Raw genomic sequence first — 24,362 nt, forward strand, 5'->3', positions numbered from 1 at the left:
GGATGGAGGGTCTGAGGTGCAGGATGGAGGGTCTGAGGTGCAGGATGGAGGGTCTGAGGTGGGGATGGAGGGTCTGAGGTGGGGATGGAGGGTCTGAGGTGGGGATGGAGGGGTCTGAGGGGGATGGAGGGGTCTGAGGTGCAGTGTGAGTGGGCTTCACCTTCCCAGCCCCTGCCCAAGCCCAGGCCACGGGAACAGTGTCCACGCCACAGCCTTCCCCCCTGGCTTCCAAGACAAGATTCCTGATCCCTCCCCTCCCTTTCCCTTGGATATCAAACAGGTCTGGTTTGGCTTTCCCAGACTCACTCCAAAGGACATTCAACAGAGCCGTGTCCCCATGACCCCCTGTTGGACGGGGTGACCTTTAGGGTCCCTCCCAGTCCAAACTCCTCCATGACTTTCCCAGCACCCCAGTGCTGGGTTTTGGGGGCAGCAGCACCCACCCCACACCCCCCCCACCTCTCGCTGGGTACCAGTGATGCTCTCGCAAGCAATTCGCTCATTGGCCGCCCGGCAGCCAATGGGAAGCCGAGCTCCATGGCAACGGGCCCTGTCGCCAGGGGCAACAGGGCGGGGGTGACTCAGGTCCCCCCCCCCAGCGCGGCAGAGGCTGCGGGAAAAGGGTTTAAACGCACGGGGGGAAAAGTGGAGGCGGTGGGGTGGGGAGGGGGCTGCCGCTCCAGGCACGAGGGTCCTCGGGCTCTGCCGCTCCCAGGGATCATCCCAGAGGCTCCTCCTCGGCCAGGGAGCAGCGGCCGGGACGGTCCCGGCTGTGCCACGTGCGACAAGAGGCCGGGATGGGAGGATTTGTTAAGGCAAGCAAAGCTCCCGAAACAGCTCCCAAAACAGCTCCCTCCTGGGCTCCACTCGGGCAAAACAACTCTGCAGCAGCCCCGGCATCCCAGGGAAAAATCTGCAGGCTCGGCTGGAATTCCAACAGGTAAAGAAGAGCCTTTGGAGCTCACTTCCCTTCCCTCCTGTTGGAGAAAGCAGGTCCCAGTCAGAGGGGGAGAAACCCCAAAACCAGCAAGACCCATAAGCTCCAACTTCAAAGCCACCTCTCCCAAATTCTCTCCATTGCTGGAGAAGGATTTAATTCCTTACTACCTTTACCATTCCTACAAAACCCAGCAAAATTCCCAACAGGAGGCCAGACATCTCTGCCCTCACGGAGTCCCAGTGCTTAGTCATGGCTTTAAGTCTTAATCTCCACCCCCACATGACATCCAGTTCTGAAATTGTGATGCAGATGGAAGGGTTTGCCTCCAGGTGAAAAGGGGGGGGAAAAAAAGCTTATATAAACAAGGAGACAGGGAATGCAGGTGAGACAAGAGTCTGAGGGAATTCTGGGGAGCACCAGGAGGTTTTGCTGGGGGAACAAATCAAAGCACGAGACAATTTCAGGGGGAATAAAACACTTGGATATTTTGTTACCTCCCTCCACCAAGGTGAGGACTAAACCCAGGAGAGGTGTCAACTTGTATTCCAGGAGTGTGACACAACCAGTGTCAGGACTGCCAAAATGTGATACCCAGGAATCAAATATAAATGTGTAAAAGGTGTATAAACACATGCCAGGAGTTAAATGGTCCTAAGAACCACTTCTCTAAGGAAGGCAGAATTAAACAGTCTCAGTTCCAGGTTGCCTTGAGCTCCCAGCACCAGGGGCCACCTCAGCCCTGCTCTCCCCTTGGGTGGGAAAAGGGACATTATGAGTTTGATGTTAAAAAGAAAGGAAACAGTGATGCTGCTGTTCCTTTCCTTTGAGTTCTGGGAGCTGCAGGGATCCAAGCAAGGACCCTCTCACCACTTCTTTACAAACTCTGAGGGAGAAAATAAACTATAACTGAAACCAAAAAACCCCAAACCAACACAGTTAAAAAGTGAAGGATCACAGGAACCACCCGAGACACAGCCCTGGAGAAGGAAGGGCTCCCAACACAGCACTGAGGGCCTGGGGACAGTTCTGAGGGTCCCTGGGCAGAAAACTGGGAGAGAGGGAAGAAATCCAGGCTGAGGATCCCCCGCCAGAGCTCCCTGCTCCATTCCACACCACTCCTGCCTTCCCCACCAGGAGCTATTCCTGTCTCCATCCAAGGACCAGGGAACTGCTCCGGTGACGTCAAAGCAGTTTCCCAGCAACAATTAATGAGGGCTGTCCACCACAGGGGTTTCCTGAAAAGCGAGCAAGGAATTATCCACCTACTTTGCACAGTGTCAGGATGCAATAGGACAGCACGGAACAGGGATTTCTGTTAACCCTTCCCTGGCACGGCTCCCACCGACGCGCTCCCGGTTCTGTCAGAGAGCCCTGAGCACAATTCCTTCCCTGGGAATCCATCCATAAGGAAATACCTCATCAGGTTAGAGGCACCTGCCCACAGAGGTGACAACCAGGCTCGGGAAAATATGGAAAACAGCTCTTCTCTGGCTGGCACCTGCTCCCATGCCCAGCCTGTGCCAGGCAGGAGCCCCGGCACGGAAAAGCTGGATGAGGGAATGAGCTCTTCCCTCACCTTCCCGAGCCCCCCTGTCTGGCAAAGCACATCCCCAGACTTCACTAATCACCCCAAAAGCATCCCAGCTCCCAGCAGAGCCCCATGGGAGGAAGGCACAAGGCAGGGCTGGTGTTTGTATCCCCCTTTCAGCTTTATCTGTTGAGTGCCAGTGGTGAAAGTTGGGACTGAGCACAACAGGGGAGCCTGAGGAGCAGGGAGGGAGACCCTGAGATCCTGCAGCAGGGTAACTGTGCCTCCATCCCAGGAAAAACAGCTCCCAGCACTAAATCTGGAATGAAGGGAGCATCATTTCCTGGTTTTTTTTAGGCAAAACTGGATGATGGACGTGTGTGAGGAGGAGGAAAAGTCAATGCAACCTCCCGATTCCGCTAAACCCAACTCAGTGAGAGGTTTAAAATAATTTAAAAATGGGTTTAATGTGTATGTGAACACAAGCACCGTCCTACAGAGCATCAAATTGCATAAGCCAACCCCAAACGTCACATGGCACAGAGCCAACTCAGGAGCCAACATTCCTCATCAAGTAGCCAGCTCCAAAGCAGTAAATCCATGAAAATACAAGCCAGCAGAAGAGCTGGGAACAGTCTGTCTTTGCAAAACAAGAGGAACTGCCCAGGAACGAGCTGCAGACACCCGGAGCAGAAGGAGAATCCATGAGGCTGTCAGGGGAACTCCTTAATGACATGGCAGAGCACAGGATGCCGGCCGGGGATTCCCTCTCTCCGGGAGGTGCATCCCCAGAGCACAAAAGGAGGAAGAGGAGAGCTCCTCTCCCGCTCCCCAAGTGCTGACAGGGATCCCAGAGCCACATATTCACTTGGTCCAGCTCCATTTTAAATTAACCCCATCCAGCAGCAGAGACCCTGGCACTTTCCAACCAGAGAGGAAACAGTGTCAGGTCCTCATTCCCAAAATATTCGCCCGCATTCCCACTGCTTTTTGCACCGGGAAAAAGAAAAGTCCCTTGATTGATCTTTCTCAAGCCCCAAATAATTAAAGCCTCGTTCTAAAAATAAACTCACCGTGGTGGTTCTGAGCAGGTCAGCTCTTCCCCGATTTCAACGGAGCCTCCATGGCCACGACCCGTCCGAGAGGAATTTTGCCGGGATCAAATCAAACCCCTCCCGGGAAGCCCCCGGCAGCCCCCGGCCCCCGACGGACACACGGATCCCTGCGGCGGCTCCGGAGAGAGCTCCGGGGGCTCCGCCAGGCAGATCCCAGCTGTTCCCAGGGATGGCAGCGCAGCTCTGCCAATGGCCACATCCACATCCACACCCCCTCCTGCTTCTCCTTCAAATCTTCAATGGAGCTGCCTCCGCGCCGCCGGCTCCGCGTTAAAGACGCAGCGTCGGCCCCCGGAACAGCCCCGGAACGGGAAGGGAACAGGGGGGGTCCTGCTGGATGGGGAGTGGGGTGGGAGTCAGCAGAGTGTCCTGGCAGCACAAAGGGTCTCAGTGTCCTGAGGGCATCGCCGGGCAGGGCAGGGAGGGGATTGTCCCGCTCTGCTCTGAGCTGGGGTGGCCTCACCTCAGTCCTGGGGGCACTTTGGGCACCACGAGGTAAAAAAACGTCTAAAGGTGTTGGAGAGGGTCCAAAGGAGGGACATAGGGATGGGGAAGGGTCTGGAGGAGCAGCTGAGGGCACTGGGTTTGCTCAACTGGAGAAGACTGAAAGAGACTCCTCGGGGGCTGCAGCTCCTCCCAAGGGGCAGCTCCGACCTCTGCTCCCTGTGGGCAGGGACAGCACCCAGGGAAGGGCTGGAGCTGGGTCAGGGCAGGGTCAGGTTGGATCTCAGGGAAAGGTTCTTCCCCCAGAGGGTGGTTGGGCACTGCCCAGGCTCCCCAGGGCAGTGGGCACAGCCCCAAGGCCGCCAGAGCTCCAGGAGGGTTTGGACAACGCTCTGAGGGACAGGGTGGGATTGTTGGGGTGTCTGTGCAGGGCCAGGGGTTGGACTGGATGATCCCTGTGGGTCCCTCCCAGCCCAGGATATCCCCTGCTTCTATGACAGAGGGGATGGCAGATACCACAGGAGGCATCAGAGCCTCCAGAAGGATTCATGTGCACGGACAACACCCTCCAGAACCCACCCCACCTGCCCCAGGCAGGTCCCAGCCCTGCTCTGCTCCTGTCACCGCTGCCACCGCCTTTCTGAGGGGTCATGGCTTCAATTATTTCTTTTTCTTGCCCAGGCCAAGGAGGATGAGGGGCTTCAGCTGAGCTCAGGCTCTCACTGTGCTGCTCCCCGAGGCAGCAGAGCCTGTGGCTGCAGCAGCAGCTCCACGATGGCTCAGCAGAGGCCGGAGCTGCCGTCCCCGTGCTCAGAGTGACTCCCTGTGGCAGCCCAGGGAGCAGGGGAACCCCTCAGCATCAGCTTCTGTGCTAATTCCCAGCCCTGGAGGGTCAGACCTGCAGTTCTGAGCCCTGAAGCAGCTCCAGGAGCTGCTTTGCAAGTGAAGAAGAGACAGAAAGGGATGGAGGAAGCATTGCCAGGCTGAGGATCCCTGTTCCACACGGAGCCCTTCAAACCTCCCCCAACCCAGGGCAGCCAACAGCTTTGTTTCTGTGGTTGGCTGCGGCCTCAGGATCACTCAGGATGGTGCTGGAGCCCTGCAGGATCAGTGGGAAAACGTGGGATGCTGCTCTCCCCGTTTTCAAAGAACATCCCATTGGCTTTGCAACCTCTGAGTCCTTAACATCGGCTCGGAAGCAGAAGGAAAAGCAGCTCCCTGAGAGCCTGCAGACCTGACCTCTGGCACTTGGGCAGGTGGATCAGCAGATTTTGGAATGAGAGAATCTCCAGCCCCCAGGACACGAGCACCTGCCCCAGACAGCACAGGTGCAGCCTCCTCCAGGCTCATCCAGCCCTTCCCAAAATCCCTGTCCGTCCCTGAGAGCTGGCAGCGTTCCATCCCCACGGAGCACGGGTGTGAGAGGATTTCCTGAGCTGCAGCCCTCTCCTTCCATGGGAGACAGTAAATCTGGGAGGGAGGAGGAGGAGGAGGAAGGCTGAGTCAGCTCCAGCAGCCTGGACAAAGCCCCCCCGGAGCAGGTCCCTGCCTCTCAATCCGAGAGCCCTCGGCTCTGGAATCACATCCACACACTGAAACTGGGTCAGGGAAAACAGGGACGGGAGGGATGCAGCAGCTCCAGGTATCCTGGATCACAGGGAAGCTGCCAGAGCCCAACACAGCCACATCCCCGAGAAAACAAAGGGAAAAGCAACAAGACATTCCCACCCTCCCTGGCAGACACGGATGGCCCAGGCTCTGCCTGCCAGCCCAGCTTCCATGAGGAGACAGGGCAACCAGGAGTGGATAAATTCCACTGGAAGAGGAAGAAAAGTCAGGGCTTGTGACACCAAACTGGGCCCCCCAGAGACAGACAGAGGCTGGAAAGGGAGAAGAGCTTTGCCAAGGGAATTCCAGGCATCCATGGACCCACCCAGAGCAGAAAACTCCCTCTCCCCTCGGAAAAGGGGAAAACCCCAAACCAAAGAGCCTGGGACAGGTTCTGCCAGCGGGGAGGGGGAAGAGGGAAATCCTCCAGCAGCTGGATCTCAGATGTTCTTTGGGATGGACCTGCCCTGGCCCCTGCATCCAGCAGCAGCCACTCCTGGCATGGATTAGGGGAGTGCCCAGGTAGAACCACGCTCCAAGGACACGAGGGGCACACGGGCTGCAGAAAAGAGCTGGAGTGTGGCTGCCTGGGCTGACTCAACATCAGGTGCTGCAGGGACTGGGCAGGGAACGCTCTGGGACAGACACCACAGGCCCAAGACCCTCCCAAACCCCCCCGTGCCCCCTGTGTTCCCCCTGGAGGTGACAATTCCCGGGGCTGGACCCCGTCTCCAGGCAGCACAGGGGGAAATTTAATTCCATTTTAAAAAAGGGCCTTTCCATTCAAACCCGGCGGTGTCATGGCAACCATCCCCTCCCTGCCTGTCCCAGCCTGGAGATTTGGGTGGTCCCAGCCCGGCCCGGGACCCCCCCCGGGAGCCGCTGTGCCATGAAGCGAATGTGTCAATGGCTCAGGGCAGACACGTGGGCAGGACGGGGCCGGGCGGGCGGAGCCGCTCCATTCAGCTCCAATCCCCGATAAATAATTCAGGAGGAGAAATGCCGCAATACAGAGCAGGGCCCGGGTAAAAATAGAGCCTGCGCCGCTCCCCGGGAACGGGGGAAGGAGAGGGAGGGAAGGACGGGGGGGCAGGAGCTCGGGATGGGCTCCACAACCAGCCCAGCACCTGTTTGCACATCCCCTTTTATCGGGGAATTCAGCAGCGTCCTGGGCTGTCCCTCCTGGATCCCGTCCTGGATCCCAGCCCTGCAACAAGGCAGAGTCCCCCAAAAAAGCAGGACCCGGTGCTGGAGGAAGGATGGGAAGTGCCTTCCCAAATCCAGCTGCTGTCAGTCCAGGCACTGCCACTCCTCATTCACAACACCAGTTGCTGGACAACTGTCCCAACGTTTATGTCCCACTGAATACAGGTAATATACAAATATATACAAGTATTCTATAAAATAGTATATATCAAAAATATATAAATATACTATAAAATAGTATATATCAAAAATCTATAAATACACTATAAAATAGTATATATCAAGAATCTATAAATATACTATAAAATATATAATATACATCAAAAATCTATAAATATACTAATAAGTATATTTAATATATTTTATAATCATATTATATATTATATAAATATCTATTTAATATTTTATAATCATATTATATGTTATATATAAATATCTATTAATATATTAAATACCAAAATACTCTACAATATACAAAATATATCAAACCACATAAATATATCATAACATATATATTATATATAAACCCCATAGAAATTACTATAAAATATATAGTATATATAGATGGAGTAATATACTATAAAATATAATATGTATATTAAAAATACATAACTGTACCATACAAACACCACTCCCTGTGAGGCAACAAGTGGGAAACTGTTGTCTCAGGATTCCATCACCCTTCCTGCATCCTAAAAATACCCCAAACCAAGCAAACTTCGTGCTAACCTAAAATATTCAGCTGTCTGAACAGTGTAGGTGTCACCTGCATTTTCGTGGTGGGAATTAGGACACAGAAGGGATGTAGGAAGATCATTGTCAGCTCCAAGAGTTCCTCCTCCCAGACACCAAAACCACTTCCCATTCCCTATTAATTATTAATTATCCCCAGCCACAGGTACAGCCCCTTTATCCCAGTTTGCCACTGGGATGCTCTGAGGGAAAAATGGGCTTTCCAGGTTTTGCAGGAATATTTTGCCAGATGGCTGCGTTCTCCCCTCCTCTCAGCCTCAAAAATAACTCCAGAAAGACACGGATCTCTCCCTGCTTCCTCCTGAACAACCATCCCAGCTCCCCAAGGACCTGGGAGATGGGAAACTGCCACTAATGAGACAATACAGAGTGAATTTTTATAAGGAGGGACTAAAATAGTATCAAACAGAGGTAATTAGAACCTAATAAAATCCGTACATGGAAGCTTCCCACGAATATTTTGGAGCCTTTCCCACAAATATGAAAATAAACCTATGGAAGATGTGACAGCAGCTGCCACGAGGGGACTCTGACAGGACACAAACTCCCAAAAAAAGCCTCTGGTCAGTGCCCAGGTGGAGGAGAAGCTCCCAACGCTCCCACTAGTGGCAAGAGCGGCTCCTGCAACCCAGAATCCACACAAAATCCATCCACGAGCCGGGAATACCCAGAAGGAATGACGGGGGATCGGAATGAGGTGAGCTTTGAGGTCCCTCCCAACCCAAACCATCCTGGAATTCAATAATTCCACGGTAAAGGGGCAGAGTTGTTCTCACCAACCCAGCAAAGCCCCTGCTGAGCCCTCCCAGACACATCCCAGGGGGAAATTTAGGATTGTTCCCGGTTCTGGGGAGCTCTGTGCTGATGGATCATGGCTTGGACACGCTCGGTGTGAGGGGTTCATGTCCATCCAGCTGTTTCCATGAATCCCATGGAACGGTGGGAAGGGAACAATCTTGGTCCCAGCCTGTTCGAAGCCAACCTTGGGAAGGGACACCCCAAAAATTTGGGATAGAGCCACGTTAAAGGGACAGAGCAGCTTTGAGGCTCAGCCATGGAGGCAGGACACAACACCCCAGCATTCCCCACATTCCGGATCCTCCTTTTCCATGCCACCCACTCCCTTTCCCCACTCCATGGTCAAATCCCACCAGGACTGGGCTCAGAGCTCCTGGTCATGGGGAAGCAGCAGCACAGGATCCCGTTTCCTCATGGAAATTCCCACCTGAACCTCCCCAGAATCCGGGATAACACCTCCCCAAATAAAGCAGATCCTGCGTCTAAACTCAGCTCGGGAAAAAATCCATTTCCCAAAGAAAACGGTGTCAAAGCAAGAGCAAAATTTTAAAAACTTCATTAAAAAAAAACCACCCCAAACTCTCTGCTCTGGTGAGGGGGCTGGGCCTGCCCACACTCCAGCAGCCCCGAAATCCTCCAGGAAGCAGCGGTGACTCAGCCTGCGGCACACACAGCCAGCCTGGGATGGAACCAGCCCTCCCAGACACCCCAAAATCCAGGGAATCCCGGCACTGATGGGAGCCACCAGCCTGTCCTCCTGCTGGGCCCACACTCACACTGTGCCAGCCATGGTGTGGGCACAACCCAGGGCAGGGACTGTCCCCCTGTGCTGGCACTGCTGAGGCCCCTCCAGGGCTGTGCCCAGTTCTGGGCACTCAGGGCAAGAGAGACATTGAGGGGCTGGAGCACAGGGAGAAGGGGCTGGAGAACTCCTGAGGGAGCTGGGGGGGGCTCAGCCTGGAGAAAAGGAGGCTCAGGGGGGACCTTCTGGCTCTCCACAACTCCCTGACAGGAGGGGGGAGCCGAGGGGGGATCGGGCTCTGCTCCCAGGGAACAAGGGACAGGAGGAGAGGGAACAGCCTCAGGCTGTGCCAGGTTGGATATCAGGAGGAATTTTCTCATGGAAGGGGCTGTCAGGCACTGTTGTCAAGCACCAGCAGCTCTGTCACTTGTTCCACAGAATCCCAGAATCCTTGAGGTGGGAAAAGCCCTCCCAGCCCATGGATCCCCCCTGTGCCCCATGCCCACCTTGTCCCCCAGCCCAAAGCTCTCAGTGCCACATCCAGGCCTTCCTTGGACACCTCCAGGGATGGGGACTCCAAACCTCCTTTCCAATGCTTAACAACCCCTTCCATGCAGAAATTCCTCCTGATGTCCAACCTGATCCTTCCCTGCTGCAGCTTGAGGCCGTTTCCTGCTCGGAATTACTCGGGAATAACTTTGCTGAGCGACCAAAAACCTGCTGCACGTGAGTGACTGGGGAGGGAGAGGAGCTCCAAAAGCTGCTGGGGAAAGTTTGGACACAGATCCCCCCGTGTCACCTCTGGGGCAGCCTTGAAAACAACCACCAAACCACCAGTTGATTAAAACAAGCACTGATCTGGCTCTAATTTAACCTTAAAGGAGACAACGAGGTGAAGTGACAGCAGAGGTGCAGAGAGACCCACAGAGAGCAGGACTAGGAGGGATATTTGGTGAAAAGAGGTGATTTAGGCACCTCAAAGGGGCGATTTCGGCACTTTCCCCCCCAAAAAATGGGGTTTAAAAATAGCGGCACTGACACAGCCTTAAATTTAGCAGCACAAGTGGCATCACTGCCATAAGGGGAACTCGATCCCGCCGAGGGATCCGGTGTCACAGCCCAGCACCAGGGGTCCTGGGGAGCAGCTGGAAGCAGGGATTGGACAGGGATATTCTCCACTGCTCCGAGGCAGCAGGGGCTGCTTCTCCCACAGCAATTCCGTGCCAGCAACACAGCAACTTCCTTCCCTTTAATTCAGTTGACCAGACCCCTCTACTCGTGGAATGGTTTGGATGGGAAGGGACCTTAAAGCCCATCCAGTGCCACCCCCTCGCCATGGGCAGGGACACCTTCCACCAGCCCAGGTTGCTCCAAGCCCCATCCAAGCGTCCCTTGGACACTTCCAGGGCTTTGGCATCCCCTCCAGCCCCTTTTCCAGCTCAGACAACCTGTGACACCCACGAGGAACAACAAAATTCCCCCCAGTTCCTGTGAGAGCGAGCGATGCTGCCCCTTTCTCCCAGCCCTCAGGAATCAGCAGAATCCCAACTCCTCAGCCCACAGGGAGAGCAGCCACGTGGAGTTCCCCACTCTGGGACCTGGTTTTGCTGCACGACCGAAAAAAACACATCCAAAAATCCAAGAGGAGGGAATTTTAAACTCCTCAAGGGGTCACAAGTCAGAGTGCTCAGGAACGAACAGCAGGGATTCTGCTCCCACGCCAACCTCGACCAGCCCGTTTCAAACAGACCCGAGGACGCTCTAATTAACACTTTAATTAACACCAACTCACCTCTGACACCTCCTGCCAAGGAGTCAGAGGCAACTCTCATCCTCAGCCCACATTCCTACAGGTACCCAAAAAAGCCCCGGGAGGATTTCAATGGTCCCAGGGCCGGGAACGCCAAGAAAGAAGCAACAAAACCCACCTTTCCACGTGTCCCACGAGAACGGACCCTCCGGGCCCCTCCTGAGCTCCAACCCGCACACAAGTCCCTCTCCAGCCCCTTCCCGCCCGTTTGGAGGCCCCGGGAGCGGGAATTATTTGCGTTTCAAAGCAAAGCCGTCGTCCGTGAGGACTCCAGAAACACCGCACGGCGCCTCCCGTCCCCAGGAAGGGCCCCGCGGGCTCCTCTCCCACCTGTGGCTCCTCGTCCAGCGAGCCGGGACCGGGGGGGGCCCCGCTCTCCCGGGACTGCCCGGGAGCTCCCGGCTCCACGTGCTCCGCCAACGCGCCGGGGGAAGGGGCTCGACACGAGACTCCTCCGGGGCAGCGGCGCGGCCCGGGGACCCCGCACCGAGCGACCCCCGGGAGGGGCGGCCCCGGGCCCCCGGGAGGGGCAGCGCAGTAACGGGACCCCGCGCCCGCCGGGAGGGGCAGCCCCGGGCCGGCCCGTGCCCCCAGCACCGGGAAGCACCTCCGGGCGCGCCGCGGCGGGAGCGGCTCCGGCCCCTCGCGGGGGACACCCCGGGGACACCGCGGGAGGGACCCCGCGGCCGCCACCGCCCCCATCCCCGCTCCCACCCCTCCCCGCCCCCGCCGCACTTACCGGGCCGGGCCGGGCCCTGCGCCGCGGGGCCGCCGCCGCCACCCCGGGCCGGGTCGGGCCTGGGCCAGCGCGGGCCGCCCGGGCGGGGCGGCGGAAAGGGGGGACAGGACGGGGAGGGGGGACGGGAGGGGGCAGGGAGGGGGGCGGGGGGGGAAGGGGCGGCCGGAACGGGGGAAAAAAACGGGGAAAGAAACGGGAAAAAAAAAAAAGGGAAAAAAGAGGAGGCGGTGCCTCCCCCGCGGCGTGCGCGCTGCGTCACCGCGCCCTGCGCGTCATCACCGCGCGACCGGCGCCGCCGCCCCCGCCGTTGCCGCGGCAACCGGAGAGACGCGGGAAGGGCGGAAGGGGCGGGGGGCGCCCCCTGGCGAGGAGGAGCCTTGTGTGGGAAAGGGGCGGGGCTGAGGCGGGGCTAAGGAGGTTTCGGGCTCCGCCCATCACCCGTGGCCACGCCCCCTCCGGCGCATGGGACAGCGGGGGTGACACCCCCCCCCGGGAGTCCCAAATCTCTCCATCCCCAGGGATCCTCCATCCTCCCGGAACCCACAACCCCCGGGATCCTCCATCCTCCAGGATCCTCCATCTCCGGGGGTCCCAAATCCCCCCGGGATCCCACATGTCCCAGAGGTCCCCCATCTCCGGGGAGTCCCCCATCTCCCAGGAACCCCCCCTGCCCCCGGGGATTCTCCATCCTCCGGGATCCCACATCCCCTCGGCATCCCCCATCTTCCAGGGAGCTCCTATTCCCAAGGGATCCCCCCTCCCCAGTGACCTCCCATCTCCTAACCACCCAGGACCCTCAGGAATCCCTTATTCCCCAGGATCCCCCATCCCTCGGGGTCCTCCATCCCCCCGGGGTCCCCCTTCTCTGAGCATCCCCCACCTCCAGAGATGCTCCTTGCCAAGCGGGGATCCCACACGCCGCGGTGATCCCCCCGCTCCGGGGGTTCCCACTGCACCCTGGGCACCCCCGGGGTGGGACCGGCGCGGCCTCCACGCCCCCCGCCCCGCCGGGGCAGCCCCGGGCCGAGCCCCCCGAGCAGCAGCGGCACCACCCGCCCGGCTCCACCTTAACCGGGGCGGCCTCGCCGCCGCTGCCCGCGCCCGGGCGGCTCCGCGGGAGCGCAGGGGCGTTTATCTCGCCCGGGATCAGCCAATATTTGTGGCCACGTCAGGAGAACGAGCCCATCCTCGCTCCGCTCCCCGGCCCCCGCCGCCGTCCCGTCCCGGTTCTCGGACACGACCGCTGGGACCCCCCCCAGCGCCTCCGCCTCCCGCCACCGGAGATGACGGTCCCGGTGGCCCTGCTGCTCCTGAGCCTGCTGCGGACGGCGGCGGCCCGGGGCGAGCGGTGCCCGGCCTGCGGGGTGGCCGCGCTGGCCCCCGGCGCGCAGCGGGACGCGCTCCTGGCTCTGGCCAAGCAGAGCATCCTGGCCAAGCTCCGCTTGCCCGCCCGGCCCAGCGCCCCCCAACCCCCGGGCCGGGGGGCTCTGCTGGCCGCGCTCCGCAGGCTGCGGGAGCAGCGCTCGGACGCGGCCGCGCTCCCGGGGACGCTCCGGGACGGCCCCGTCCCGCACCCGCGGCCCGGGATGGGGCTGCAGGAGTACGAGGTGCTGAGCTTTGCCGAGTCAGGTGTGTGCGGCCCCCGCGTCCCGCGGGCGGGGGGGCGCGGAGGGAAAGGGGGGGGTCGTGCGGTGGGAGGTGGGAGGTGCAGCCGGGCTGGTGGTCGCGCTGCTGCTGGAAGGAGCGAGAGGCTCCGCATCCCTGACCTTTGCATCCGCATCCCGAGCGTATCCCAGCCCTACCGCTCCCAGGCGTGCTGGGGTGGGAGGGTGGCACAGGGCACGGAGGTGCTGCTGGGTCGTGTCACCTGCAGCCCGTTTCTGCTGGAGGTGGAAGGGTCTGAGGGACGGGTTTTCCAAAATGGGATTTTAAGCCTCGATTCCCTGTCAGCCCACAGCGTGTGGACTCGGGGCTGCACAGCCCATCCATTCCCTGCACCCCCCTGTGCCTCTGCATCCCACCCAAAGGGGCCCGTCCCAGTTTCGCTTCAGAATTCGCTTCTCCTGAACTGAGCTCCCCAATCAGGGGTCCTGGGAAGCATCACTGGAAAAACAGGGTCCTGTATCCCACTTCTCCCCGGTCCTGTATCCTGTCTCTCCTGGGAGGGACAGACTCGGCACCCCACCCCACAGAGCATCCTGCACCCTCCCTTTCCCAGCCCAAATTCCACGTGGTGAGGTGGGGGGGCTCCGCTCCCCTCGCTGGCCCCCGTGTCCTCGAAGCCCTGCGGGAACAAAGCTGCTCCACGGCACATTGTGTTCCCACACTCGGGGACAACAGGGTTCTCTCCTGGCTTGGTGGAGCGTCAGCTGGAACCGAGCCGGGGGATGAACCCAGGCTCGGAGCACGAGGGGGGTGTCGTGTCCTCATGGGCAGAGCTGTGCCAGGAGCCCCGAGTCCCGTCACGGCCCCATCAGCCCTTCCCCGGCCAGGAGGAGCAGCAGCTCTGCAGCCAAGGCAGAAGTGAAGGCTTCAGGGAGACCTTAGAGCCCCTTCCAGTGCCTAAAAGGGCTCCAGGAGAGCTGGAAAGGGACTTTGGACAAGGACCTGGAGTGCCAGGACAAGGGCGAGCGGCTTCCGGCTGCCAGAGCTCAGGGTTAAATGGGATATTGGGAGAAATTCCTCTCCGTGTGAGTAGTGAGGCCCTGAAATAGATTTCCCAGAAAAGCTGTGACTGCCCCATCCCTGGAATTTTTTCAGGCCAGGTTGGACGGGGCTTGGAGCCACCTGGTCTAGTGGAAGGTGTCCCTGCCCTTGGCAGGAGGGTGGGACGAGCCCCCTCCGGCCCTTCCCTCCTGACCCCGCTCTCGGTTCTGCGCGCAGGATCCTCCACCTCCCGCAGCGTCCGCCTGCATTTCCGCTTCTCCCGGGAGCTGGCCAGGAGCACGGAGATCCTGCAGGCCACCCTCTACCTGTTCTGGGCAGCCCCCAGCCCCGGGGCACAGCCCGTCACCGTCAGGCTCCTGTGGCCGGACCCGGCGGGGACAAACACGACGGTGGCCAGCGAGACGTGGCTGGAGGTGCAGAGCCCCGGCTGGACCGCGCTGGACGTGGGACCGGCCGTGCGGAGCGTCTCGGGACAGGACACCCCGCGGCTCACGGTGGAGCTGGAGGTGCCGGAGGACCGCGGGTCCCCCCTCCCGGCTGACCACAGCGATTCCCAGCGGCCGTTCGTGGTGGCCCGAGCCCGGGCCAGGACGTCCCACCGCCTCCACCGGCGCGGCGTCGACTGCGGCGCGGGCTCGCGGATGTGCTGCCGCCAGGAATTCTTCGTGGACTTCAAGGAGATCGGCTGGGAGGACTGGATCATCCAGCCCGAGGGGTACCACATGAACTACTGCGCGGGGCTGTGCCCGCTGCACATGGCCGGGATCCCCGGCCTGGCCGCCTCCTTCCACACCGCCGTCCTCAACCGCATCAAAGCCGCCAGCGCGGCCGCCGCCGTGGACTCCTGCTGCGTCCCCACCCAGCGCCGGCCCCTCTCCCTGCTCTACTACGACCGCGACAGCAACATCGTCAAGACCGACATCCCCGACATGATCGTGGACTCCTGCGGCTGCACCTGAGCGGGCGGCGGGACAGGGACACCGCAGGCAGGGCGAAACCGCGGGCAGGGCTCCCTCCTCCCGGCTCCCGGGGCAGGGCTCCCTCCTCCCGGCTCGGCAGAGCTCCTTCCTCCAGGATCCCGGGGCAGGGCTCCCTCCTCCCGCCTCCTGGCTGCGAGACGGGAGCCCTGCCGAGGAATTTGTTCCTCCTCAGGGTGATGCTGAACGTGCGAGTTGTTCTCTGCTCGCTCGCCTCCCACCCGTCTCTTTTCCCCCTTTGGATCTGCCCCCGGATTTCTCTCACAGCACCTCAGACCGGTTCCCGGTGGGCTCCAGCCCCTCCTCCTGCCGGACACTGCGGCTCAGGGTGGTCCCACTGCCGACCCATCCTGAAGTCGTGGGTGCAGCTACACCAACGCAGGACCCACCAGTGGCCACCCCGGGCTGCTGGGGCTCTGGAGAGGACTGAGGGGAGGGGAGGGGATGGGAGGGAAGGGGATGGGTCACCCCTGTGGCCTCACTCAGCTGGATGTGAGGCTGAGGAGGACAAGGAAGGGGAAATCAATCCCAGTGGGAGGAATGTGTCTCCCTCTCTGAGCATCCCTGGTGTTCAATAAAGACTCCCAGCCGTGGTGTGTGTGCACATGTGTGTGTGTTACATGTGTGTGCCCATATGTGTGTGTGTTACACGTGTGTGTGTGTTACACACGTGTGTATGTGTGTTACACATGTGTGTGTGTTACACGTGTGTGTGTGTCACACGTGTGTGCCCTGCCATCAGCCAGCACATCTTCCAGTGCTCCTGGCACAGGCGGCTCAGAAAGCCCGGGAAGCAGGACTGGGCATCTCCACACTGTTCCCAAAGGCCTCCCATGCCCTCTCTGCCCCTCAGCTGCCCTTCCCAGAGGGATACAGACACCCTGATTCACCCCAGCCAGATGCAGGGCACAGCATGGGACCCCTCCGGGCACAGGGGGCTCATGATTCCCGCGGGAAAGGCACCATCCCCTGCTTGGGCCAAATGACCCATCCCACCAAAACCCCCCGGATTTGGCCGTTCTTGCCCCAAATCAGGACCAAACAAGAGAAACTCCGTCCTCCCTTCTGAAGTGGGCGGGCACTGCCAGGTGAGAGCTGTGGCACCCAGGTCCCCCTCTGACCTACAGCCCCCCCAGCCCCTCAGCGTGCCCCTGGCCCACGGCCAGAGCCGCTGCCCCCCCTCTGTGCCCCTCAGCAGCCCGGGGACAGCAAAGTGGGCCATGCCAGGGCCGTGAGAGCAGGGGGCAAAGGGCGGCTCTGACGCTCCGGCCCCGTTACGTAAGGGCACATTCAGGCTCCTCTGAGCTCCCCACGTGCCCCCCGTGTGCGAGGGGTGGGCAAGGGGGGGCTGGGCTGGGAGATTCGGGAGGGGAGCTCCAGGGCCGACCTCACTCCTGGGGCTCACCTCACTCCTGGGGCTCGCCCTGCAGGTGCTGGTGGTCCCTCCCTGGAGGCTGGGTCTGGGTGGGGAAGGGTGGGCAGAGGGAGGAGGTGGTGCCAGGGCCTCTCCCCACCCAGCTTCGCATCCTCTGTCCGCTCCAGGATGCTGAGCCCTGAGCTGCTCCGACTCTGGAGCAGGGGCAGGATGTCCTGGAGGACCTGGGACACCTTGGAGCAGGGACAGAACAACCTCTGACAGGTGGCAGTGTTTGCCCACGTTGCCCACGTTGCCCACGTTGCCCACGTTGCACACACCCTCCCACCGAGCCCTGGCGGAGCAGGGACCCCCCACGTCCCCAGATCCAGGTGTCCAGGTGCCCGCAGGACTGGGACCCGCAGTGTTCCCGTGCAGGGGCAGAGGGGGAGGCTCGGGGATTGATCCTGTCTGGGGCTCAAGGCCACTTGTGCAAACCCAAAGAGGGTTCAGTGTTTGTTTTTTCCCATCTTTTTCCAACGCCTCGTTCCACGGTCTGTGTTTATTGAACAAACAACTTCCCCGGAGCCAGCGCCAGGGCTGCAGCAGCCGTGGGCACACGGGGGCTGAGGGAAGGGGCAGGAGAGGTGTCAGCTGCTCCCGTGGCCCTGCAGACCCCTCAGCTTGGGCTGCATGACCCCAAAACCCTGAGCTGAGGCTTGGCCCACTCCCAGGGGAAACAGGGCACTTGGATGGAGCCGAGAGCCCCTTCCCCACTCGCAGCACGGGGTGAATTCCAAGGCTCAGGAATTCTGAGGTAGCATTTCCCACCGGGGAGAACATGCAGGGTGAGGAAGCTGCAGTCAGGGACAGCTGATCCCTGGAGCCAGGAACGCTCCCTCTCCACCTCCCTCCTTCCCTGCTGTGACACTGAGCTCTGCCGGGGTCCCCTCATCTCCTGGGGGACTCTGGAGGGGGAGGCTCAGGCCCAGTGCCAGGACACCATCCTGTGGGACCAGGATGGCAATGCCAGGGGGACATGGCATCCATGGCACCAACCCAGCACTTGGGCTGTGCCAGATGTGGCACAGAGTGGGACAGAGGTGATGTCCCCTCGGTCTCCATTGCAGGAGAGGACAGATGTGCTGGTGCCTTTTGGAAGGACCCCTTGCCAGTGTCAACAGCCCCTGAAGCAAAGGTCTGAGTGCCCTGTGCCAGGGCCAGCTCCCAGGAGGGGTGGGAATTTTTGACAGCCCCTTCCCTTGCCTTGAGAGGAGTTAATGTTTAATTCCCAGTCTCACGGCCCGTTCCCAGCCAGCGGCACCGGTGTGGTGACCGTTGCTCTTCTCCTCAGGAAGAAGCAGCAGTACAAGGGGAAGCAGCCTCAGGTTGTGCCAGGGTGGGGCTTAGATTGAATATTAGGGAAAATTTCTTGGTGGAAAGGGTGGTCAAGCCCTGGAATGGGGTGTAGTCACCATCCCTGGGAGTGTCCAAAAACGTGTGGACGTGGCACTCGGGGACATGATTTTGTGGTGGCCTGGCTTGGACTCAATGGTCTCAGGGGCTTTTCCAACCTTAATGATTCCACGATTCCATGATTCCATGAGTTGCACGAGCTCCTGGGGGGTCCGTGCTGAGCCCAGCCCGTTGTCACCTGCAGGGCAGGTCACCAGGTGCCACACTCTCATCCCACCGGCCGCGGGGTCGGAGGCCCCGGAGCCGAATGTGCAACCCGGGGGGGGAGGGATGGGACCCGGGGGGGGGTATTTTGGTCGGGTCAGTCCCTGGGCTTTGCTTTCTGGGAACCGCTTAATCAACAACACACTGATGCAATGGGTGCAAGAGCGGCTCCGCTCTGACCCCTGCCCTACTTCGGGGGGCCGGCGCGTGCTGGGGGGCACGAGGGGCTGGGCATCGTCCCACGTCCCTGCTGAGCCGGAGGGGGAATGGGGATTCTGCACCATGCAGAGGGACCCTGGTGGGATTCAACGGGGTTAATCCCTTTGGGGATTTGGGGACAACCCTCCCCTTCCAGCCTGGGTGGCTTGGGGAGTCCCTCGCCCGTTTGCCACGCTTTGTGTCTCCCGTTTCTTGCTGTGCCACGGCCCCGGTCCTGGCTCTAGGGTCTGGCAGGGGTGGAGAAATTTGGCACAGCAGGGGAATGGCTTGTGGTGGATGTGAAGCGGGTCCGAAACAGAGCCAGAATCCAAATATTTGGGAGGGGGCCTGGACACGTGTTTGCAAGGGAGTGTGCAGATGTGCATCAGAGAATCGTGGAATGGTTTTGGGTGGAAGGGACCTTAAAGCTCATCCAGTTCCACCCCCGGCCATGGTCAGGGACACCTTCCACTAGCCCAGGTTGCTCAGAGCCCCGTCCAACCTGGCCTTGGACACTTCCAGGGTAGAGGTGCTCTCCCTGTGGGACCATCCGTGCCCGTGAGCGCGTGTGCTCCGGGCACCTGTGCCCGGCTGGAAGTGCCACCTGCTCCATCCCGCCGGCAGCCAGGCCTCCCAGGCCCTCTGGGATCTCTGCTCCCACGCCAGCCTGTGCCCACTCTTTCCTCTCTGTTGACATTCCTGGGCTATTCTGGGAGCTGCCAGCAGGCCCGGCCAGCTGAGCCCTTTGCCCTTCGCTCCGCGGTTGCATCACCTCCGGTGGGTGCTTTTTCCCAGACTGTGTTTACATGGCACCTCTGGCTTGGCCAGGGGCAGGGGCTCCGTGTGGTCAAGACCTTGGAGTCGTGGCACGGTGGGCACAGGACATGCCGAGCGCTGGCAGGGCTTCAAGTTCCCACCGTGCCCTCTCTGGGTTCCCTGCTCCATCTGGGCTCTGCCCATCCCCTGGAAACGTGGCACCTTCCATCACCTTCCGGAGGTTTCTGCCCTGGCTCAGGCTGCACATCCCACTCCAAAGAGCCCGAGGGACATCTTGGTGCTGATGTGACACTGGCTGCCACCTCCTGAGCCCTCAGGACATACAAACCCCCTTTCTGTTGTGTGAGGAGGAGAGGACACAGTGTTCCCCTTCTCTGGCCCTTCCCGGCTCTGCCCTGGGCTGAGGCTGGACCAGGTGATCCAAGGGGTGGACTCAGACCCCCAAAGCCATCACCTGGTCACAGCCACAAAAGTGACAGTCCCTGGGAGCTGCAGGGTCATCCCAGGAGCCCCCTGATCCCTGCTGGGTCCTCTGTCAGCACCCAACAGGACCGACCCTGCTATGATGGCTCAGGGATGCCCGGGGGGCAGTGCCCAGGCTGGGGGGCAGGTCTGTAAGATCCGTGGGCAGGCAGGAGAGCAGGGATCCCTCCAACTGGCTGCTCCGGGGCTGGATCTCCTCCACCAGCCAGGATTTGTCCCAGCCCTTGCTTCCTGGGGTTTTGGAGCAGGTTTGGGAGCTCAGTACCCGGCTGCCCGAGTTGGGGGGCTGGCCAGGGCAGATGCCAGGGCGAGCCACAGGCAAAGCCCACGGGTCTGTGAGCCCCTCGCCCACACACCTCTGCACTCCCCTCTATTTTACTCCTCCCCCGGGCTCCCGACGGCTCGTGGGGAGCAGGGGAGGATGGGGGGGCTGCCCACCGAGCCCCTTCCCCCGGGGGGCAGCGGGGCGGGCGCGGGGAGGCGGGGTTGGGGGTGCTAATCCCGGTAATCCCCGACGGGACGGGACGGGCAGGTGCGGCGGCCAATGGCGGGGGCGCGGGGGGGGGGATGGACGGCGGGACCGCCCCCGGCCGCAGGTGCCCAAAGCGGGCCGCGCCGCACCGCTCCCGGTGCCGGTGCCCTTCCCGACCCGCGGGCGCCGCGACCGGTGCCGGTCCCGTCCCCTTCGGTGCCGCCTCGTCCCGCCGCTCCCGCTCCCGTCCGCTCGGCGCCGGTCCCTCTGTGCCGGCGCCGCTCCCGTGCCGTCGGTGCCGCTCCCGGCGCCGCTCCCGGTGCCGTCCGGTGGGCGCGGATGGCGGCGCTCGGCGCGGGCCCGTGGCTGCTGCTGGCGGCCGTGCTGTGCTCGGCGGCGGCGGCCGAGCCGCGCTGCCCGTCGTGCCCGGCGGGCGCGGAGCGGCGGCTGCTGGAGGAGGTGGCCAAGAAGCAGCTGCTGGAGAAGCTGCGGCTCCGCGATCGCCCGCGGCTCGCCCACGCCGTGCCCCGCGCCGCCGTGGCCCGCGCCCTGCGGCGGCTGCAGGCGGGAGGCGCCCGCCGGGGCCCCTCCGGGGAGGAGGAGGAGGAGGAGGAGCGGGGCTACGAGATCATCAGCTTCGCGGAGACGGGTGGGTTCGCGCGACCCCCCCGTGGGAGCCCACGCGGTCCCCGGCGGGGTGCGGGTGAACCCGGTGAGCCCCGGGGCGGGGGGTCCCTGTCCTGCGCCCCGGGGACCCCCCACTCCGGGGGTAGCGTTCCCACGGGAGGGAAGGACACGGGGAGGGAGGAAAATTTGTGTTTCCTGAGAAGTTGAAGGATGTTGGAGCAGCATCCCACAGCTCTCACCTCCTCATCCCTTTCTCCCCTCAGATCTCACATCCCCCTCCGGTTTGGGGCTGCAGTTCCAGTTCAGCCAGGCGCAGGACCAGGACATTCGCATCCTGCAGGCTCAGCTGTGGCTCTACCTGCGAGTGCCCCGGCCCGGGCTCACCCTGAGCATCTTCCTGGCCCCTGGGGCGGGGGGCAACCGCACGCTGCTGGGGGAGAGGCGGCTGAGCGCGGCGGGGAGCGGCTGGAGCTCCTTCCCCCTCCTGCCCGCCCTGCGGAGCTTCTTCGGGGGGCAGAGCCGGACGCTGCGGCTGGAGCTGGAGAGCCGCGGAGACGGGGGGGGACATCGCGGCACCGCTCAACGCCAGCTGGTCCCACCAGCCCTTCCTGGTGGCCAAGGCGAAGGTGCGGGAGCCCGAGCACCGCGTGGCCAAGCGCAGCCTCCGCTGCAGCCCCAACTCCAGCCTGTGCTGCCGCAAGGACTTTTACGTGGACTTCCGCGACATCGGCTGGAACGACTGGATCATTAAGCCCGAGGGCTACCAGATAAACTACTGCGTGGGCCAGTGCCCCCTGCACGTGGCGGGCAGCCCCGGGATGGCCTCTTCCTTCCACACGGCCGTCTTCAACCTCGTCAAAGCCAACAACGTGCAGGCGTCGGGGCATTCCTGCTGCGTCCCCACCCGGCGCCGCCCGCTCTCCGTCCTCTACTTCGATCGCAACAGCAACATAGTCAAGACTGACATTCCCGACATGATTGTTGATGCCTGTGGCTGTAGTTAGGGCTGGGGGAGCCGTGCTGGGACCCCCCCCCTTCTCCAGGACTGTCTCTCTGGTGGAGGGGGAGGGAGCTGGAGAGCTCCCGTGAGCTGGAGCCAGCCCGGGGTGCAGTGGAGCCCTTTGGAAAGGTTGGGAGGGAGGGAGAGGGTCTCACGAGAGGGAGCAGGGGTTGCCTCCAGAGAGTGCCGGGGGCGGGGGGCTTTGGGGGCACGTGGGATGGAGCCAAGGCCATATGAGACTGCCCGAGCCTGGACTGTGGGTGTTGGTGACTCCGGGCATCCCTGGAGCTGATCTCACATTCCTGGTGGTCCTGTCCCCCTCTGGTGTGGGGTGAGGGGGCCCTGCTTGGTTCACACTCAGTGTCCAGTGATGGTCTGGAACTCGGCCTCCTCGGGAGCAGAGTGGGATGTGGGAACAGGTCTCCTTCCTCCACGGGGGCAGCTGGAGGACGAGGCAGCCCCACTTGTTTCCCTACTGGAACAAACCTTCCTGCATCCAGTTTAGGCCTTTTTCTGGGACAGGTGGAATGGAGCACAAATAACAGGCCTGGGAGAGGAGGGTGAATGGTGTGATTTCATCAAAAACCCCAAACCAGCAATGACTGGACAGTCCTCTGCTCCCTGGAGCTCACGGAGCTGTGAGGGCCAAACTTCCAGGTCCTGTGTGTTCCCCCTTTCCCTGGGTTTATGTTTTCCTCCCCTGCTCCCACCCTCCAGCCAGGTCTCCTCCAGCCTGGTGCCACCCTACAGGGAGTTCTGGCTCAGACTCTGCCTTTAGGATCACACTAAAGGTACAGATTTGGTTTGTGCCTCCAGTTTTGCAGCTATTCCGACTTTTTCAGTGGAGGTTCCTGCAGCCATCGGGACTCCTGGTGCTCCATCCTTTCTGCTGAAGCTCTTGCTCTGCCCTCACCTCCCTGATGCACCCACATGGCCTATGCTTTAATTTATTATATAATATTTTGGTGTGGCTTCCCAAATAAATGGGTGGAAATGCTATATCCAGGCTCTGGCTGCTTTTTCCTGGGACCACCTGCATGGATGGGGTGGGCGAGAGGATCCTGCTTGGCCAGAAGGTCCCAGGTCCCTCAGGCTCTGGGGTTGGAGCAGCACAGGAGCTGCACAGTGATGCTGTGCTGGGAGATGAGGGCAGTTGTGGGGTTTTGGGGGCTCCTTGGGTGCAGAGGGGAGGGTTGGGATCTTCCCTGTGGATGGGGGTCCCAGGGATCAGGCAGGGGCGGGGAACCAGGTATCACCTCACTGGGGGCTGGAGAGGGGTGGCAACCAAGCTGTGCCCCAGCAGGGCAGGTACTGGGGGGCATTGCCCCACCTGGAGATTCTGTTCTGCACCTGGAGCAACCCCAAACAAAGCTCTGGAGACTCTGGCTCCGGGGAGGTGACCTCAGGTGCTGAGAGCCACAGCCCACCCCCAAATCCCGGGCCCCTACTGCAAATCCCCTGCGCCCCTCTTGTGCTCCCCTGAAACACCACCCAGTGACCCCAGTGTCAGCCCCATCGCAGCCAGAGGGACTGGTGGGTGACGGGGAGTCTCTTTTGGAATTCAGGGTGGGATGCTCCCGGGGTGGGAGGTGCCGCTCATCCCGCCGAGATGCCACACGCTGCCCCGGGGCCCCGTTGCGCAAGCGCCCGCTCAAAGCTCACTTTGGGGCCGTTTTATCTGGGGACAAACCCCCCTCGCTTTCCCAGCTTGGCCCTGCCAGCGGCCAAAGGGCGGCTTTCATCAGCCAGCGCCCGCGGGCATCCCCCCGGGGCACCGCGGCCATGGCCGCGCTCCCAAAATATCCCGGCGTGGGGGAAGAGCCAACGGCACCTGCCGGACGCCTCCTCGGCCTCCCGGGCGCTCCCGCAGCCCCGGTCCGTGTCCCCGGAGCACGTGCTGCCCTGCACACGCCGGGAGATGGATCTCCGGGAGATGGATCTCCGGGAGATGGATCTCCGGGAGATGGATCTCTGGGAGATGGATCTCCGGGAGATGGGTCTCCGGGAGATGGATCTCCGGGAGATGGATCTCTGGGAGATGGGTCTCCGGGAGATGGATCTCCGGGAGGCGCTCGGGGACGTGTGTGGTGTCCGCAGTCTCCCCGCTCCCTCCCCGGATCAGCATTCCCGCCTGGAATGCGTCCGGCCGCGGGGAGCATCCCACCGGGACACCACACGCGCATTTTCCTTCGCCGGCGAGGAAAGTTTTTCCTCTGTTTTCCCCGCGGCAAGGAGCGTGTTCCCGTGGAGGGGGGGTGTCCACGCGCGTGTGCGGGAGGTGCTGACTCACTGACACACTGACACGCTGCCCCCGCGCCCGAGGTGCCGAGCTGGCTGCGGTGGCACCGCTAAATCCCTAAGCCGGGGGATCAGCTGGCCCTGCTCTGAGCCGCTTTGACTTTCCCAAACAGGAGACCGGGATTACCCGTGGGGTGGGGGACGGG

At 61.4% G+C, this 24,362-nt stretch overlaps 3 protein-coding genes across 3 annotated transcripts in view; 2 read left to right on the forward strand and 1 right to left on the reverse strand.

The window, feature by feature from the left end:
• LOC113962583 (R3H domain-containing protein 2-like) overlaps positions 1–11,701 on the reverse strand; it is a gene marked incomplete at its 3' end in the record, with an annotated part of 16,765 nt that extends 5,064 nt beyond the window's left edge. The window contains exon 1 of the mRNA XM_027673343.1: positions 11,684–11,701. The remainder of the gene's footprint in view (positions 1–11,683) is intronic.
• Positions 11,702–12,718: 1,017 nt separating this feature from the next.
• On the forward strand, positions 12,719–15,925 carry LOC113962580 (inhibin beta C chain-like). Its single transcript, XM_027673341.1, has 2 exons — positions 12,719–13,312; positions 14,567–15,925. Exons 1-2 carry the CDS (start codon positions 12,967–12,969, stop codon positions 15,307–15,309), a joined length of 1,089 nt encoding a protein of 362 aa, XP_027529142.1. The 5' UTR covers positions 12,719–12,966; the 3' UTR covers positions 15,310–15,925.
• Positions 15,926–20,630: 4,705 nt separating this feature from the next.
• On the forward strand, positions 20,631–22,065 carry LOC113962581 (inhibin beta E chain-like). The gene is given in 3 exon segments (XM_027673342.1): positions 20,631–20,940; positions 21,182–21,474; positions 21,476–22,065. Coding segments are annotated over 3 exon segments (1,050 nt in total). The 3' UTR covers positions 21,923–22,065.
• Positions 22,066–24,362: the final 2,297 nt, after the last annotated feature.

Source organism: Neopelma chrysocephalum, unplaced genomic scaffold (genome assembly GCF_003984885.1).
Source record: "Neopelma chrysocephalum unplaced genomic scaffold, ASM398488v2 Primary Assembly neopelma1_182857, whole genome shotgun sequence".
NCBI classification, from domain to species: Eukaryota; Metazoa; Chordata; class Aves; order Passeriformes; family Pipridae; genus Neopelma; species Neopelma chrysocephalum.

What these genes read in the sequence shown, in the direction of transcription:
- LOC113962580 (XM_027673341.1), top strand. Translation starts at nt 12,967, where the DNA reads ATGACGGTCCCGGTGGCCCTGCTGCTCCTGAGCCTGCTGCGGACGGCG. An exon ending in GCTGAGCTTTGCCGAGTCAG is followed by an intron (nt 13,313 to 14,566) that starts GTGTGTGCGGCC and finishes TTCTGCGCGCAG; the next exon opens with GATCCTCCACCTCCCGCAGC.